At 42.0% G+C, this 18,686-nt stretch overlaps 1 protein-coding gene across 2 annotated transcripts in view; it reads left to right on the top strand.

Moving 5' to 3' along the window:
* The window catches only part of LOC142559964 (membrane-associated tyrosine- and threonine-specific cdc2-inhibitory kinase-like), a 32,543-nt gene extending 14,309 nt beyond the window's left edge, over positions 1-18,234 (top strand). For both annotated transcript variants that reach the window (XM_075671681.1, XM_075671680.1), the window contains exons 8-13: positions 3,418-3,563; positions 5,053-5,218; positions 6,327-6,441; positions 11,276-11,359; positions 16,265-16,337; positions 17,502-18,234. In XM_075671681.1, the coding sequence (XP_075527796.1) occupies positions 3,418-3,563; positions 5,053-5,218; positions 6,327-6,441; positions 11,276-11,359; positions 16,265-16,337; positions 17,502-17,546 (629 nt within the window). In that variant the 3' untranslated portion in view covers positions 17,547-18,234. The remainder of the gene's footprint in view (positions 1-3,417; positions 3,564-5,052; positions 5,219-6,326; positions 6,442-11,275; positions 11,360-16,264; positions 16,338-17,501) is intronic.
* The last annotated feature ends 452 nt before the right edge of the window (positions 18,235-18,686 follow it).

Genomic DNA, 18,686 nt, shown 5'->3' with positions numbered 1-18,686 from the left:
CCATCACCGTGCAGAATGGGAATCAAGTCGTGTGATGTGTTGTCTGCAGTTTCGTCCGTGGCATGTATTGACCTTTACGAGCTGATGCTAACCTGCAACACCCATGACCTGCAAAGCTAGGAAACACCTTTGATTTTTGGAGTAAAGCTTTCTATGCAATGAAAAAAAAAATTGCCATTAAGCATAGGTCCACTATTAAACTGAACATCTCATAAGAGATGCTATACTGGATAACTTCAGCGTCATAGTTCAAAAAGCACTGGATTCTATTCAAGAGACATTTTATTGATTTAGAGAACATTTCCCAGGCCTTGAAATAGAACAGCTGTAATCAGTGCTGGCATACTAACTTGGTGTTCCCTTTAAAATAGACCACACTATACAACTTGATCGCTAGATACCTATTTTAGGGACAGCTTGCAACATTCTTGTGCAGCGCTAGTAGACTCCCAGGCATGTGTGGCACCATGTTTTCTTGCTCAGAATTTCTAAGCAATAAACTTTGTGATAAGGTTTCACATTTTCGATTCAATATTTTTATATCTAGTCAATCCAAGAAAAAGGAAGCCAATTTCAAATCTAGTATTCTGTATTCGCACACTCCTACTTTCTATTACAGTCGAACCCGGCTATATCGAACTCTAAAAAAAACACCTATCAGTTCGATATAGAGCATAATTCGATATAAGCCTGCTAAATAATTGGATGTCATAAAAGTACATAACATTTATAAAATCACTTTATTGAGGAAAATAGCTTAGTTTCGCATGAAATAGTCCTGCATTTTCTTCTGCTTGGGCAATTTCGCTGCCTGTGACGCATGCACTTCTCCACATTGTCTAAGGAGTCGGAGCAGCTGAGGCTGGAACCTTCCGCATTCCCGCACAAGCACCGGACTAGTGCGAGCGCACCAATCACTTCGGAGGATGCAGTCAAAGGACCATCGTTGCTTTCCTCATTGTGCCCGCTTTCACTTGTGTTCGGTACGATGTCGGCACTGTAGTCTTCGTTATCGGGCTCTCCCGTAGTTGCAACACCATCATTTGTACTCACAAACTCGTCCACCGTTGATTCGTCAATTCTGACAGCTCACTCCAAACTTGGGCAACACCGGCAACGGCTTCGTCACATTCATCAGAATTTACAGTCATGACCGAGCACATGGAAACCGGCACGGCTGAAGCAATTTCGGATGAACCACTCATACACGGCCGTGCGTACGCATCGGGCGCCACGAGCACCGGGTCGCAAGTTTGGCCACTTTAGCCCTAATCTCCCCCTTATTCTTCAAGATTGTGCTGGGAGTGCTCCTTGGAATCTTGCACGCTGCAGCGACGTCCAAGTTCTCACCGCGTTCGACCCGATTTATGATTTTGAGCTTCAAGATGAAGGGCGAATTCTGCCGCTCCATCATGGCAACACTTAGCGCTGTGGGTGGGCCAGGATAATTTTTTGCAGGGGGTTGTCGATGGCTCACTCGAAGCAGTGCAGTCACGGTAGAGAGAGCGGTTGGATGGAGCCGCGCTGCCGGGTTTTCTTGCCACCGCGAGGAAAAGCCTACTTCTGGGGGCACTTCTGCCGCTTGATGTTCGATATATCTGGAGTCGCTGCTACTCTTGTTCGATGTAAGCATCATTTTTGCTATACTCATTGTAACTATACCTTGTCCAGAAATTGTTCAATATATAGAATAATTCGATGTAAATGGGTTCGATGTAATCAGGTTCGACTGTATACTGAACACATATGGGATACTGCAGTTTCGAAAATATTTTCACCACTGTCTAAAATGTTGGCACCTTGAAGAAAGGATACTGATAGTACACGCATTTACATAACTCTGTTGTTCTTTTTCTGTCCCAAAAATGGAAAATGTGCTTAGATGAGAGAAAATTCCGCACTGTATTTGTTAATTTACCTGCAATAAGACATTAAATGACTGAAATCTTGGTCTGTTTATCCTCTTGCAAGTTTATGGCTTGAATTGGTCTAAAAACTGAACATTGAGCATGTTAGAAGGCAGAGCTTCTAGTTCTATTCACTGAGAAGCCACCTATTAAAAAGATGGTATTCGCAGATGTGTGCAAATCCAAGCATCTTTTATATCATAGACTAGACAGGAAACCTGCATAATGGAGTTTACACATTAAGCATCCTTAGATTCCTAGCAGTCTTGTTTTTCATTGTCTGAAATCTACTGGACGCATTGCAAATCTTTCACTATATCCACATTTAGCACTTCTGTGCTTTCCACTAGGGCAAGGAGAATGAACGATTAACAGTTAATGATTTTTTTTATACTTAAGCATTGAACAGGGACAGAAAGTGACACCAGAGGCGCTGGCTTAAATAGGTGAAGTCTGCTGCACCAGATGGCTAGGCTGCGCGATCATGCAAATATCTTGAGGAAAGGCGCCTCTTCCACATTCATTTTAGCATGTTTGTAGAGTGAATGTGCAACACAAACTTTTGGCAAAATAACTTAATTTGCAAATGCGTTTGTGTTCAAATCATACACAGCAATGCTGCATGTTTAATGTCGCCCCCCTTCTCCCTAGTAGCCTTCCTTGCACAACCTGTTTCGTTCAGCTGAACTGAACACATTTCTATATGTGTTTTGTCTAGCTAGTTAGTTGGATAAATCGGTTATATTTGGTTAGCTAGTTCAGCATGCTATTAGTAAGCTTTTAAGCTGTAAGTTTAGTAAGTTACTAGTTTGAAAATGCAGGTTTCCGTTCGCTTTCCGACCAGGAGCTCTGTACACAGTAGAAGGTCACATGATGGACCTCTTATACAGCTTCGTGTTCTTGCTGTGTGGGGTGCCAAAGGTCATTTTTCGTTACTTTTAGCGATGAATTAAAAATATAAATCCATGTTTAATGAGAAAAATATTGCCCGTTTTCGCCACTGCGATAGGGAATCATTCCATCAGCGGGGTTATCTCGATTCATGTTCTAAACGGTTGTGTGTCCCTTTAAGGGTAAATCTTGATTTTTGGCATGTTTTCTTTCTTCAGTTTTTGTACGCAAACCGCCTCATTTCTTTTGCAAGCTTACGTATCTGTTGATTAAAAATCTGATTATAAACTTTTTGATACCAAACTCTGTATGTCCTACGCATATTCCTGTATGCTGCACAGACTCTATTGGCGTGGCCATATGGCCGCTTTGGGGCATCTTTGCTGGCTATTACCGATAATTTATCACCGACATCCTGGTTGTGCGGCCACGTCAGGGCTCCAGCATACGCTGCGTTGCTAGCATTGATACTACCAACCGTGCTGCCACACGTTACACAACGCCTATTGTGGAGCTCCGCTCTATAACTTGGCTTTATGGTATGGGCGTTCAAGTCCATTCTGACATAATGTTTGGCCTCGTTGTTCTCATTGGAGACTCTGCATTTGTGATTTTGCAGGTCTTTCACCGCAGCTGCGCAGTGTGATCCAGCAGATGATGCACCCTGATCCACAGGAGCGCATCACGGCTGACCAGCTGCTGGCCCTGCCAGACATCCGCCGGGTCCGCCTTCGACGAAGGCTTTACGTGACGCGAAGGAGAGCAGTGAGCAACTCGCCTCCTCTTCCATGCTTGCATTTGTTCATTACGCAAAGCAGTAATGCCTTAGGAAACCAAGTCTGACCATTACGTCACAGCATGACAAGGATGGCCAAAGTGCACACTGAATATGTCTCACTAGTGCGCTGAGATGAATATATAGATAAACAGAGCTTAGCGAGAGTCGCAAAGAACTGAAGACCATGTTTCAGAAATTCCAAGGTCGTCGAACAGTTGAGTCTGCTTCAATTTCGAATAAAAGGGGGCAAGTGATGCATGGCAGCTTGTAGTTGCAGATGACCAGGCGCAGTTGGGTTCGAATATGAGGGTTGCCATGCTTTACGAAAGCAAAAGCGCATTGTTCTTCATTGACATACCTGCATATTGGGGACATGTGGGAACTGCAGTGATGGCGCAATCTTGTGAACTAATTCTCAGTGTGGTAGGAACATGTTGCACAACACTTGTCATTGAAACTTTAAAAAGTGGGGGGGGGGAGCTTCGTCGGGCACCAGACTGCTGTTAGTCCAATTTTCATTGCAAGTGCACAAGCTGGTATGGTGCATGAGTTGCTGGCCAAGCCAAAAGACAATGTCCGGAATGGGCTGTTTGAGGTTCCTCTTTCTGAGCATTTGACATGTTTGCTACCATGCACATATTTTGAGATGTGAACAAACAAATGTTTGCTTTCCTGTAAGCACTATTGTCTCAGAGCTACAATGCAGACAAGCTTTACAATTACCGTATTTGCACGATTATATCGCACACCTTTCTTGGATAAAAAGTGTATTCAAATTTGCATGCGCATTACGATAGTAACTAATTTTACTCAAAAACGAAACTGATTTCTAAAAAAAAAAAGCTAGATGCAAGGTAGGTAGCAACAGTGCCTTCGAAGGGACTTTTCCTTTTCTGCCTTGGTTTCTGGTCACCATTTTGCAGTTTGCTGTATTCGTGGCATTTCTAATGCATTAGATGGAACTGACGATTACTTTCTGTGGCCGGTAGACAAGAGATAAGGAGGTTTTGTCGGGCTCCGATAGCGACTAGCCGCTAAGATTCCGCTGTGTGCACATCTGTGTGCCTTTGTATCTCCTCTAAAAATGTTTCAACATAGCAGGTGTCGACTTGGGTATCGTTACTTGATATGCTTGGTAGAATCAGCACCAAGTTATCTTTTTGATGTTTGAGTGGTAATATAACTGCGCATTACAATTGGAGGCGTGGCATAATCGTGCAAATACGGTTATATAGTAATTCAGTTGTTTATAAAAATAACTTTGGTTATTCCCTTGTCAGTGTGCTCATGCCAACAGATAACTGGAACATAGATGGCTACTCCAACAACAGTTTACTGCGTTTTGCAACCACTGCATTCCTAGTGTCTTTCTGCGCTTCAGCATGATTCTATGCTCTGCTAGAGCTTTTTGAACACTTTCGGCTGTGAATGTTTCACCAAGATAAAACATTTGCATCGACAATTTCTGTTCTCCAGGTTGCTTGGGTGCAAGACATGTTGCTGCTGACCTGGTTCTGGTTGCAGTCATTCCTCAGAGCCACCTGGAGGTTTCCAATCTCCTGCATCAAGCCACTCTTCGCATCCTCCCGTCCCAGTGTTGCTCGTCGGGCGTCAAACCTGGACACCGACTGTTTTTCAGATGGTGTGTTCTGACTGCAGCGTTACGACCATTCATTTCATGTTAAAGTACTCCTAACCTTTAATCTGTACCCACCATGGTTGGCTCGGTCGCCATGGCTGCTGTGCTGCTGTGTTAACTTGGTGAGAAAGTCGAAATTTCTTTTTTTTTTTTTGCCTTAATGACAATGTTGCCTTTTCAATTTTAGCGGATTTTTTTAGCAATGCTAATGCGCAGTAAATTACCCTAGTCAATTTCCTCGGTTTGCTTTAACTAGGTTCTGTGTCCTTGCACCAATTTTATCACTAGGGGTTGTACACACCTCCATTTGTTGCTAATTGTAAAGGCATGCAACAGAGCTTATTTATGACCCATTTAGGTGCCCCAAAGAGTCTTCTCTGGGCAGATCATAATCCCCATATCCTATGCCATTTTAGAAAATCGGTGATCTTTATTTTTCTCTTTCATACCATTGACTTGCCACCACATTTGGTAATTTAGAGCTATAAATTCAATATAAGGAAGACATCCAAGAACATTTAAAAAAGACAAAATTCAAAGGAAATCATCATCACTTGGTAATTCACTAAAAATAAGGTTTTGATTTGCAGCCTTGAGACTGCTCTGGCTATTGAGCACAAGGTCACAGGTTCGATTGCTTTCTCGGTGGCCCCATTTCGATGAGGGCAGAACTCAATCAAGTATCGGATCTAACCAGCTAAGGGCAGGACACTCAACACTTTCAAGCCACCTCTTGTGGCTTTTTGTTCTGAGGTCTCTTTTCACATATTATCACGACAATAAATGCCCAAATAAAAACCAGGTGGATAACATGTGGCATTGAGGGCCTAAATTAAATTATCAGGTTTAATGTCCAAAAAGTGCGCAGAAGGTTATGCAAGTTTCCACAGTGGAGGGCTCCAGATTGATTTTGACCATCTGGGCTTTTTTCACATGCACCCAAAGCATTACACAGTGTCTTTGACGAGTAAACATTGCAAGTTAAGAATTTTGTAGTGCCATTTGTGCATGGTCATTCATTTTTGGAAGCAAGATTTTGTCTAAGCCAATGTGCATTCCCAATTATATGGCCTTCATATGCACTTGACAATATCGTATTTTGTTGTTGCAGATGAAACATTCGGAGAATCTCTGAATCACGAGCTCGGGGAGCACGAAGACTTCTTCGGGGTGAACATGAGCAGCTTCGAACGCAGCTTCTGTGATGGTGGCTACTCATTTGAAAGGTTTGTTCGAGAATTGCCTGTCCTCCAGACCAGGGGTCTCCAAACATCTAGGCCAGAGGGCTGCATTGATGGCCAGTTGCAATGTTGGGCAGGGGGCGAACAATAAATGAATAATTGAATGTTAGTAAAAATGAATTCGTAAACAAAAGCAATGGCAGTGGGCACACACTAAAAGCTATATTCCAATTAGCCGACATGCTTTCTTCAAATAATTTCATATTTTAATTCGTTGTTTTGACCTTTCATAACATCCAGTAAAGGAGTTAAATAACTAATTTAGGATTAGAATGGCCCTTTTTCTGCCAAGTTTTCATTGCTATATCAATTTCAAATTGTGTAGATATTTTCTTCTTGCTTCTTCAGTGTGTGTGTGTTTTTTTTTTTTTTATGTCACACTTTTTTTTTAAAGAAGGCCCACAAAGGTTACTCGAGTCATCACTACAGAATGTGCCCAGGCGCACACCATTTGCAAAAAGACCAAGCAATCGCTTCACTAATTAAGCTTATTACAATAATGGATTTCTTAGTTACAAATTCTAAGGGACGTGTTTGCATTGGAAAGTTGAAGGAAATTGTCATAAAAGCCTAGTTCTGTGTTTCAGAATTTCAAGGTGGCCATGTAAGCTGAAATAATTGGGCTCAAATTATTCATTGTTACCTGATGTGCACACAGCACTGCAAAGCGCAGCTCGCAGAACAACGTCCCTGTGAAGTAGCAGGGCTGCTTAAAGTGACGCTATTGTCCGACTTCCCTCTTTCCGCAGTCTTATTCCGATTGGCACGGTTCGGAACTGCTTATAAGGTGCATAGTCATTTCAGCAGCAGGGGAGTGATGGACTGCTTTATTGCGCCATATAGCCTAGCTAGACTTGTATAGTCCAGCATGCAGCCTTAATTGCTACATATTGTGGTATGCTATATATAAATACTTGCACATGTAACTCGCACCAGTAATTCAAGAAACGTAACAGTAAAGTTCGGGTGTGGGTTATATGCAAATTTCACCTTGAAGTGGTGCTTCACGGCGTAATGTGCCATGCTGTCGTGAAGCTACATGTCAAGGAAAGGTTCTGCATACTCTTAAAAACGTTTGCACTCTTTGAGGCTTATCTTGTCCCATAATGGCAATAATCTGCCTTGCTTGCATTTTCTTCCTTGAAAACTCTGCACTCGCTAGTTTCTTGTTGAGAATGAAATGTCACATTGATAACGCACACGCCGTTCCAAATTGTAACGTTAGAAAGATTGAGGAAGCACTAAAGAATGCCCACAGCACGAAATCTGTGAAGAAAACTTGGCATAGGACAAGGCAAAATGTATGCGCTGAAAGAAAAACAAGGGAATGCCATCGGCAATTTTAACGATACAGTAAAAGCGACAGAAGAATTTTATACTAACCTGCGTAGTACCTAGAGCAGGCCATTCAACCTTCATTGGAAGTAGTGACAACAGGATGCAAAGGCTCCTTCTATTACTAGCGATGAAGTTAGAAGGGGCTTGCAAGACATGTCCCAGGGAAAAGCAGCAGGAGAAGATGGAATAGCAGTCAATTTAATCAGAGATGTAGGAGATATCAAGCTTGACAATGACGTCCCTTTATACGCAGCACCTCAAGACTTCAAGTGTACCAGAGAGCTGGAAGAATGCCAACATTATACTAATCCATAAGAAGGGAGACATTAAAGAATTGAAGGATTATAGAAGAAATCAACCTCACTATATATGGCTTTCATAGATTACGAAACGGCATTTGACTTAGTAGCGATACTAGCAGTTATGGAGGCATTGCATAATCAAAGAGTACAGGAGGCATACGTGACTCTCTGAAGATATCTACAAATACTCCACAGCTACCTTGATTCTCCACAAGAAAAGTGGAAAAATTCCTATCAAGAAAAGGTTCAGGCTAGGAGACACAATCTCTCCAGTGCTATATTCATTGCATGCTTAAAAGAAGTATTCAAGCTATTGAACTAGGAAGGCTTAGGAGTTAGGAGTGAGGATCAGTGGTGAATATCTTGGCAGCCTTTGGTTTGCAGATGCAATTCGTCCCCTGTGTTGCTCAACAGGACGATGTCAACAAATGTTTGAGGACCTCAATTGAGAAAGTGCAAGATTAGGGTCAAGATTGATGTGCAGAAGACAAAGATAATGTTCAGCAGTCCGGCGAAGGAACAAGAATTCATGATGGCTTTTACAGTCTATGCAGCAGTATGTTTATCGAGGTTTGTTTACTCACAGGGGACCCTCTTCAAGGGAAGGAAATTTACGGAATAAAAATGGGTTGGAGTGCATATGGCAGGCATTGCTAAATGCTGACTGGGAGCTTTCCATTATTATTAAAAAGAGAGGTGTATAATCGGTGCATACTATTGGTGCTAACGTATGGGGCAGAAACTTGGAGGTTAACAAAGAAGCTTGAAAACAAGGACAGTGCAAAAAGCCCTCGAATAAAAAAAATGTTAGCCGTAATGTTAAGAGACAGGAAGAGAGCTGTGTGGATCAGAGAGCGAATAGGGATAGCCGATAGTCCGATAAAAAGTTTAGCTGGAATATGTAGGGCAGATAACCGGTGTGCTGTTGTAAAGTTACAGAATGGATTCCGAGGGAAGGGAAGTGCAGTCAAGCACGGCAGAAAATTACATGGGGTGATGAAATTAGGAAATTTGCAGGTGCAAGTTGGAATCTGCTAGCTCAAGACGGGGAGGTCACTGGAAGAGGCCTTCATCCTACAGTGTACATAAAAAAAAATGTGGTGATGATGGTGATGATGACCTGTGTTGTTACTATAACACACTGACACGAAATTTTTGTGAGAAAGCATTCCTTGAGAGATACCCTCTTTGTCTAGGCTTACGATAAAAATTGTTTCAGGGACGTCTAAAAATATGAATTATAGGCCCGTTAGCTTGCTTCTGATATTCTAGATTCACCAAGATATTAGAAGAGGGGTGCAGAATTAGCACAAATACACAGGAGGTGCTCCTCCTCCTATCTGTACCTTGTGTGTGCGTGTTTTTGTGTGCGTATGTGCATGTATGTGTGCGCATGTCACTTTGTGCCCTTCTTCTTGTAGCTGTTTCACCAACTAGCCCTACAATAGGGACTCTTCAAGCTAATTTCCAATAGAATCTCAGCAACACTTCACTCAATCCAGAGAACAAGCTGGCTTTAGGAAAGGAGATTCAGCAATGGATCTCGTCGATAAGATACTAATTGAGTAACCTAATAAGTGTAACTAACCTCCGAGTGAGATGAATAAGGAAACCTGAGGAGCTCTGTTTTTGTTTATTTGCAACCATCTGAAGAAACAGACAATGGACAGAATGACTTCGTGCCTGAAAAGGATAAAAATTGGTCAGAGTACGCATACAGCAGGTATTACCTAGTCATAATGGGCAGCTTATCCATATAGGTACTTAAAACGAAAAGTGTACAGTCATTGCATTCTACTGGCGCAAACATCTGGGGCCAAAACTTTGAGGTAAATAACCTTGAGAAGAAGTTAAGGATTGTACAATGAGCGATGGAACTAAAAATATGCATGTTGCTAAGAGACATGCTTTTGAGCACCTCAGCTCAAACGAATACAAGGGAAACCTACACCACCAGAGGCCTGGCAGGTTTAAAGCCAATGAAACATTAAGACTCTGAAAGACTGTAGAGGAAGACAGCAGCGTGGATTCGAGCACTAATGCGGGTAGTTGTTATACTAGTTGAGGAGTAAATGGAGATGGGGCAGGCCACATTATGCATAGAACAATTGGTCTGTTACAGTTAAGGGATGGACTAAGTTAAGGGACACTGTCAAGGGCATCAGAGAACTAGGGGGTGATGAATAAATTGTGGGGCATATCACTGAGTTGACTGATCCAAGGTGGTTGGAGATTGCTGGGAGAGGTCTTTGTCCTTCGCACTATGACATAGTTATTTATAATGCAGTTATGACTATTATGTTTTGACTCACGTATATGTATATGTCTACTATAGTGTTTGATCGTGTGCCAAGGTGATGTTGCCATGTAAGGTCTTTTGAGCCCCATCAAGCTACTCTCGTAGCTTTTAGCCCAAAATGACCATCCAGTTTCTGTTTCTTTTACTGGAAAATAAAGATTGATTTGATTTGATTACTGTACATAAAATAGGCTGATGACAGTAATAGATTGCAACAGAACTGTCTGTTGGCCTAGTTGGTGCTTGCTAAAAGAAATGTTTTTTGTCGCAATTTAACACACACAAAAGGAAGACACATAAAGACAACACGGGCGGCACTTCCAACTGGTTTCATTTGGGTTGTGACCCATGAATATAGATACGCATACACGCACGCACTGGCTGTTCACAAATCTACGTTACCCAGCGGTCAAACAATCTAGTTTCCGATTTGTAGAGCACGATCAATGTATCGCTAATGCAATTTGTACCTTTCTTTCTTACGTGAGCTAATGGAAGCTTACTGCTTATGGAAGCTTACTACATAAAAAAGAAAGGTACAAACTGCATTAGCGATACATCTATCGTGCTCTACAAATCGGAAACTAGATTGTTTGACTGCTGGGTAATGTAGATTTGTGAACAGCCAGCGCATGCGTGTATGTGCATTTATATTCATGGGTCACAGCCCAAATTAAACCAGTTGGAAGTGCTCCCCGTGTTGTCTTTATGCGTCTTCATTTTGTATGTGTTAAATTGCGGCAAAAACATGTCTTTTGACATTAATATCTAGATGTATCCGAAGAGGTAGAATTGTGGGCAGATGACTCTGCCACATTCGGCCGCAAGTGGAAGTAATGTTTGTGTGGACTGCAATGGTGTATTTCTTCCCCTCTCGCAGGTCAACACCGAAGCCACTTCGGCATAGGCGAGACCAGCGGTTGCACAGTACACCCACGGCCTTGTTGTTCTCCCGGCGTTCCAGGTCTGTGAACTTCATTGTTGTTTTCGAAGAGGATGCTCTCGTGTGCATAGTTTTCTAGAATTGCTACAGGAGAAATCTACCGCTGCAGTCGTTCGAACAACAGGGGAATGGTGGGTAGTACAGCCCCCGTCATTTCAATCGAAAGCAATGGACACTGTGATGCTGAGCAAGGTGTATATTCGGTGTTTAATTTAAGGTCTGAGATAGTGCTAAAGTTAGCATCCCAATGCTGAATGAAGTGCTGTACTGGCAGCATGCGCATAAGCACTAGCACCAGAATTCTCTAGTGATGTTAATGAAATTCTACCACGACATGCCCCTTTAGGAATGTCACACCTTATTCTTAGCAGATGTTTGTGCTTTACTTTAAACTGCAGTGGAACTTCAAAAAGAATAGCAGTTGCAACCAATACGAAGGTATTTTCATTGTTTGTTATAAGCATACGCAGTATAATGTCAATAGAACAAACACAGATACAGCCACTTATTGCATATAACGAAGTAAATCTGGTGTTTATATTTCTTTACACTAATAATCAGTCTGTATATATACTTAAATGAATATTGAATGTATCGAAGGTATATTCGTGTCACGTGCAACTTTGTTATTACATGATGCTACTGTGTTGTTTACATGCTGATGCCAGCAAGAAACATTTTACATTGACTTCATTATTTCCAGTAATTCACTACATCAGTGTTGCGTCTATATCAATCAATTGTTGCCAATATATAACATCAATTGTTACATCAATATATTGCTATGTTGTATTTGTTTCATATGCTCTATTTTGTTTAGTGGCAGGTTATACCTTGTGCCATGACTAGTGTTCAGTGGCAGATTATGCTACCACTCTTATTTCTCTGTGTGTGTGCATACATGCGCATGTGCTGTGTCTATGCCTCCAGAGACTGGACCGTAAGCTGTCATCTGGCCCACTGCTGTAAATTCAATGTGGCAATGCCATTCTTCTGCACAGGCTTAGGCTGGGAGTCGCACTCGCACTTTTTTAGCACACTTTAGGTGACGCATATTCTGCAAATGCCCACCGAGTGGACACGCACATTTCGTCTGCTGCTGGAGTTCCGATTGGCTGGGCTGGGGCACGCGTCAGGAGACAGGTGCCTCCAGCCAATCAGCACTTCAGCAACAGGCAAACTGGACTCCAGACACACTTGCAGAATAGCCCCCCAGATCTCCAGGCTGAGCTGCACCAGATGCCTGAATCTATCGACATACCTGCCAGATTTCTCGAATTTTCTGTAAAGTTAACGATTTTTCGGGATTGTTTTTGCGAATGCATAGAGGTTTACGAAAAATAAGAGGCTACGAACGTTCGGGTGGAAGTCTTCTGATGATGAAAGCGTAGTTTCCTACATGAGTTGTCAGAGGAAACTGTGGTGCTATTAGGCGGTTTTAGAATAGGGGCTCCCAAAGATAGGGTGCCCCTAACAATTAGCGTATTGCCGCAGCGCATGCGCTGAAGCCAAATGATATCTTTGGGTTTTGGTTTTCGCACGCTCCTAATGCTAAATTTAAAACACAGCACAAGTGCCCCAAACCTGCTTGTGTCATCTCAACGTCGCCGCGAACATCTCAAAAATGCATCAATGCCTCTTCATTGAAAATAATAAACTCTCGGGTATACTTTTCATCCTATAAATTATTACGCATTGCATTATTTCATTTTCTTTTATTCTATGGCATTGTTTTTATTTTTCTTTCCCTTGTAGAAAGGGCGCTGCAATTTCGTGATGCTAACGTGAGCCGGCAACCCTACTCTAAAGCACCCTCTCGGCGGGGCAGACCGTGAATGCAAAGCGGCCGCTTGTTGGGGCACCATAAGCTCTAGACTCCTCTAAACATCCCTAACGTCTATGGGAGCATCAAGCATGGCGAGTCAGCCAGCCTGGGAATGATGGTTAGCACAGGGATTGGCCTAAACTCAATCCTTCAGACTTCAAACTGCTTTGTACCTGTGCAGATTGATCATTATAACTAAGATATTCTGTTATGAATGCAACATTTCACAACTAGTAATATGCATATATGCATGTGTGCAAAGTCAGTATTGGTGCCTCCTGCGTTTAATGCCTAAAGAAGTTAGACAAATACTAGAGGCAGATAAAGCATAGTAAATAGAGTCGCAAGACCATCTGAAGCTACAAGCACGAACGATCACAGCACCTTCCAGTAGCTGTAATAGGAGACTCTACGGACGAAATGACACCGGACGGTGTACTTGCTCAAAGTTTACTTCTGCTTGTGTGCTGCAGCTAAAGGTAAATTATCATTAATAAAATTCGTATGCATCCCAAAAGCCTGTGCTCGGAGCAAGCTTGCTACTCGTCCCCCTTTTGTGCTCGAACCTTTAAAGACAGGAAGAAATTACGAGAAAAGCAGACTTTTGAGATAGCGAAATCGCGATATTACTGGCAGTATTTTAGAAAAGCTCCATATTTCCTTCAGTCACTTTTGCGTGCATCAGCACAGGGCGTGCCGGCATCTACAGGCAGCGGTGTTACTGGCACCATGCCAAGGCAGTGTGCTTGGCACAGAGTCAAGATGAGTGATCCTAATACTATATTTGAAGCCACTCAACCAAGCAGAGCCGCCTCCTGACATCCACAAAGCTGACACTGGTAATTTCAGCATCATAATAAATTCCAAACAGCTTCATTTCGAAGACCGAAACTGAACTGTGGAAGAGCGCAACTGTCGTGTCTTTAGCAGAGACGCACAAGTGATGGGGCATCAACAAGCAAGCATCCTTATCGCGTTGCCATCACGTTGAAATGCCGTGGCCTAGCATGATGGCTTCTTTTGGTTGCAACACCTGGGCTGTTCGCCTCTGCTCAAAAGTGCTGATCGTCTTGCTCAAGGTCACCATTAATATGCTGTGACCACATTGGTGTGTCACCGACAGTGTGCTAATTGAGAGGAAAGAAAAATACCAGCTCAATGCTGCACGTGTGAGGCCACAATAAAGTGGCAGCCTGCAGAGCTAGACAAAAATAAGTGGGGAAGACAAGCAGGGAGTGTGGCATGGCATCCAGCTGAGCTTGGGAACTGCCGCTGGGTGAACAGCGAGTGCAAGCAACGCCGCCGACACTGCCTTGTTGACTTCTCCTTGGTATTCTTGAAGTCAGGATATCGAGATAGTTTGGAGTCCGGTGTAGCCTACCTCATTGCCTCTTGTTATTCTTAATCCTTTAAGGACGAGGCAGGTAAATACCCAGAAGTGCTTATTTTCTGTCTAAATGTGCAAAATGCATCAGGAATCGGCATAATCAGCAAAAAGAAAAAAGATGTTTTGCAGAAATTTTTCTCACCAACAAGGGGAAAACCTCAGGCAGGAAACTGGAAGTGGGCTTCACTTCAAGGCACCTAGGCTTTGTTTTCAATTTGTATGGACAGGTCTCATCATGTGTGAACCATAGGTGTGTGCATAGTATCATTTTCTATGATATCACACGTGTGACGTCACTGCAGCTGGACATATTGGATAGGCCTGTGTCCACTAACCTTCTTTCACAAGAGAGTGAGTCGCGTGCCAAACTTCTTCCTCGTCCAGTGTTCCTGCTCCAAACCAACATATGACGCTTGCTGCCTGTCATATAGTGCTGGCCAAAGATTTTTTAGGCAGAAACTTCATACTCAATACTGAAACTCTACAAACAAAAATACTTCTTCTGGTGTGTTGCCTACAGGCAACACTTGTCAATAAAGGGTTAAATTTACTGCCATGTATTATATTGTAATTAATGCCTACCACTTTTTCACCTTTGCCACTTGTCTACCTCTTTAATTGCCTCTTGTCTTTCGTAACATTATTACGATGTATTACTTTATTATTTCGGCCTGCCACATTATTTGCCTTTGCTAATTGCCTATGCATTGTGTGTAATCTAAGTATTGTGCTAATTATTGTTATATCGTAAGATAAATATGTACATATAGTTCCTTTTATGATCCCTGATGGGACCGACATTATAAATAAATAAAATAAATAAATGAATCAATAAATAAGAACCCTTAAGAGGTGAAAAGCACATGGGGCTGATGCACGGTCAGGAAAAAATTTAGACTTAACCGGTATTTCGAGATATCAGAGTTGGAGTTAGTGTTTGTTTATTGTATACAAGATGCATACTGTGCAATTGCCCTAGATAAATATGTGCAAGATCAACGTACATTAGCTCCTCTTGCCCCTTTTAACAGTTGGCTAATGTTTCAGCATGTTATATTGGTCCCTTTAAAGGAATGTACAGTCGCGATCAATTTGAAGGTTATCACGCGAGCATCGACCGGCGGGCCTTCCAAGCAGCATAGCAGCTGATTTCGGAACTGCGAAGATAAAAATTGCGCTGCCTTCTTCCCCTATTATGCTCTCCCAGGCTGCAACCATCACCCCCAAAACCAACTCACCACATTTTTGTGTTTGTTTCCCTTTCATGGCAACAATCTGCGTGCGAAACTTCCTCATGCATATCTTGGCTAACAATGATGCCTCTGTGCAAAAGATCATAACGCAATCGAAATGAATTCGCAGGTTATGCCGTGAACGGTGACAGGAGTGACAGCTTTTCAGGAAACACCAAAAAAGAGAGGGGAGCTATCTGACGTTTCCCTCTCGACCGACGGTGATGACGTAACGTGGCGCTGCTCCTAGTTTTGGTCGCTGCTCGAGCGATCACTTTCAAATTGATCGTGACTGTACATGTAGTTTCCAGGCCATCAAAGTTTTATTTTTCTTAAGGAGAACGGGTTTGGACTCTTGGCTTCGAGTAGACCGTCCAATTGTGTGCTTGGCCTCTGCTCATCTTATCTAGTTTTTCTGTCGTGCATACATGTTTACCTTTTTTACGAAAGACATTCGCATTCGCAAACTGGGCTCATTTCAGGTCCAACTCTACCGCTGCGCCAGTGCCGTTCAATCTAAGTGTGAACGATGGAACAATCAAGAACCTCTTCCCGGTGAGCAATGAAGTGTTTATGGCAGGTACATTACCTGGCAGTTTATTTTACTGCCATTTGGTGGATAGCTTGCAATATTCTATTTTCTTGAAAAACATTGCTAAATACAAAAATAATGTATTGTGTAATATAAAAGTAATTTTGCATTGGATATTGTAATTTAATGCATTCTTTGGACGTCGTGTGTCCATTTTAACAGCCATCAGAAGAACCCACATGGAAGCATAGCGAAACGTTTCTTCACAATGCAAATTGTCAGTGTCCATGCTTGGCTCACTCTGTTCGTGAAAGCACGAGTAGGAACATATATGCGGGTTGTGTTAGTTGCCGAAGGCCTTATATATGACATTTGTTCAGTTGAATTACGGGGCCAACAAAACGGTGATTAATGCAATATTAGGGACAGTCTTTGTTGCAAACAAAGTGCGTGCATGTCATTTAGCATGCCATTTGTGCTCGGCATGGCATAGTGGCTGAGTGGCTATGGTGTTCTGGTGCTAAACATGAAGTCTTAAGATTGTTCTTTGGTTGAGGCTGTTTCTGATTCTGCTTGAGGCTGTGCTTTTGATGCAGGAACCCCTGGTGGCTGAAGTTAAAGCACCAACATGATATTTTACTCGTCATACAAATCCAAGCCCTAGGAAATATACTGTCAAGTGCTGGGGAGCTCTACATAATGTACTGGCGATACTTGTTTGTATAGACCTGTGCACTATCAATAGTACTATCATCTAAACCATCAGTAATGTAAAATCGCGCGACATTCCACATGTATGTCACTACTTAAACTGAGTGTTACTGATAGTCGGCTTTCTCAAAATTTCTGGTTATATTGCTAAGAATGACAAAACTATTGATAGTAGTATTGATAGTAAAAAAAAATACTATCGGTGCTATCAATAGTTCATTTACAAATAGTTTGGCATCACTAGTTACCACACACTTACCATGGCAAGCAAACCAATGAAAACAAGTCTCCTTGTCGAAACCCTGGCTCCAAGGCTCAGGTTTCCATTGTACGGCCACTGCTAATTGGCTCCAGGCTTAGGCTTCCCTCATCCCACTGCTATTATTCACTTCATGTTTTGTTTCTGCACGTAAAGTGTCCGTCTTATTTGTCCATGCACTTACCATTATTTTTTTGGTGCTTGTTTTATTTGGCAGGCAAACGAAGAAGAGAAGCTTTCCAGTGGCGAGGACTCCTTATGAATGTTGCACAATGTCCTTTTCCTTTTTAATTACAAACTAGTCAACCCAGTTTTGTATTTTAGCATTGTACATAACGTAATTGTAGATTCATTGTTATATAAGCGGCATATATAAAATGTTTATACATGTTTTTTTTATAACTTGCGTATTGATGGTTAGTTGTTGCACTCTCATTGTGGTTCTGTACATTGCCACAAGAACACGCATTTCGCATCGTGCTCTTACGTGCCGTTATTTGAAAACTTGCTGTCTGCGGACTATCGACGTAGAAAGTGAGAACGGCGCATGGTTCTTTTAACGTGTTGAATTTTATAATAAAATGTCTGATGCATTTTGTTGTGTTGGAGCAGCATTTCCTGCTCTAGGTGTTTATCGTATTTTAAGCTTTGTTCATTATTTTACATTTTACCTGTGTACACTGACTATCTTAACTTAATTGGACGATCAGAGCACCTAATGAACTGACATTCAACAAGCACCTGCGCTTTGTTTAGTGTTCCACAGTTTTAGTGTTCTACAGATTTTGTTGGTTTTTAAAGCTTTTTTTTGTTCATTGGACACGAGCATTGTCAATGGCTAAGATGCACAGTTTTATTGTGGTTTTATCTTCGTGCATGATTCAGCATTCTGTGGGAATACTTTTTTTTAATTGTATACTGTACCTGGAGTAATAAATAATTGAGCAGCACATTGTTTTTGGTATGGGGAAATAGCTGGGCTACCTCATTATAGAGGCAAGATGACCAACTTGACCTGGAATTTCTAGTCCACACTAGATGTCATCTAAGACATGCCTGCCAACTTTCCTGAAACTCTTGTAAAACTTACCGACTTGGCCTTCTATAATTTTATGAATGTTGCATGAAGTTTTATACAAAGAAGATATTGAAAGGGGGAATGGCACAATATTAGAAAATATCCATACAAAAAGAAATAGTGATGGTACCAGTGCCACCTTCTTCATGGCAGCCCAAGACTCCATATACCACAGGAACAATGTTGCTGAAAAACTGACTGTGATCTATAGATAATGTCCTGCTTGACAGTTTGTGCTGTTCTTAGTTTGCTGTTGCTTGTGTTCCAAGTGTACAGTTAAATAATCATTAATAAAGTGCCTGTGTATCCAACAAAATGTGCTCT

Source organism: Dermacentor variabilis, chromosome 10, assembly GCF_050947875.1.
Source record: "Dermacentor variabilis isolate Ectoservices chromosome 10, ASM5094787v1, whole genome shotgun sequence".
NCBI classification, from domain to species: Eukaryota; Metazoa; Arthropoda; class Arachnida; order Ixodida; family Ixodidae; genus Dermacentor; species Dermacentor variabilis.
Note: the sequence above shows the minus strand (reverse complement) of the source record. Positions and strands in the feature narration are given on the sequence as shown.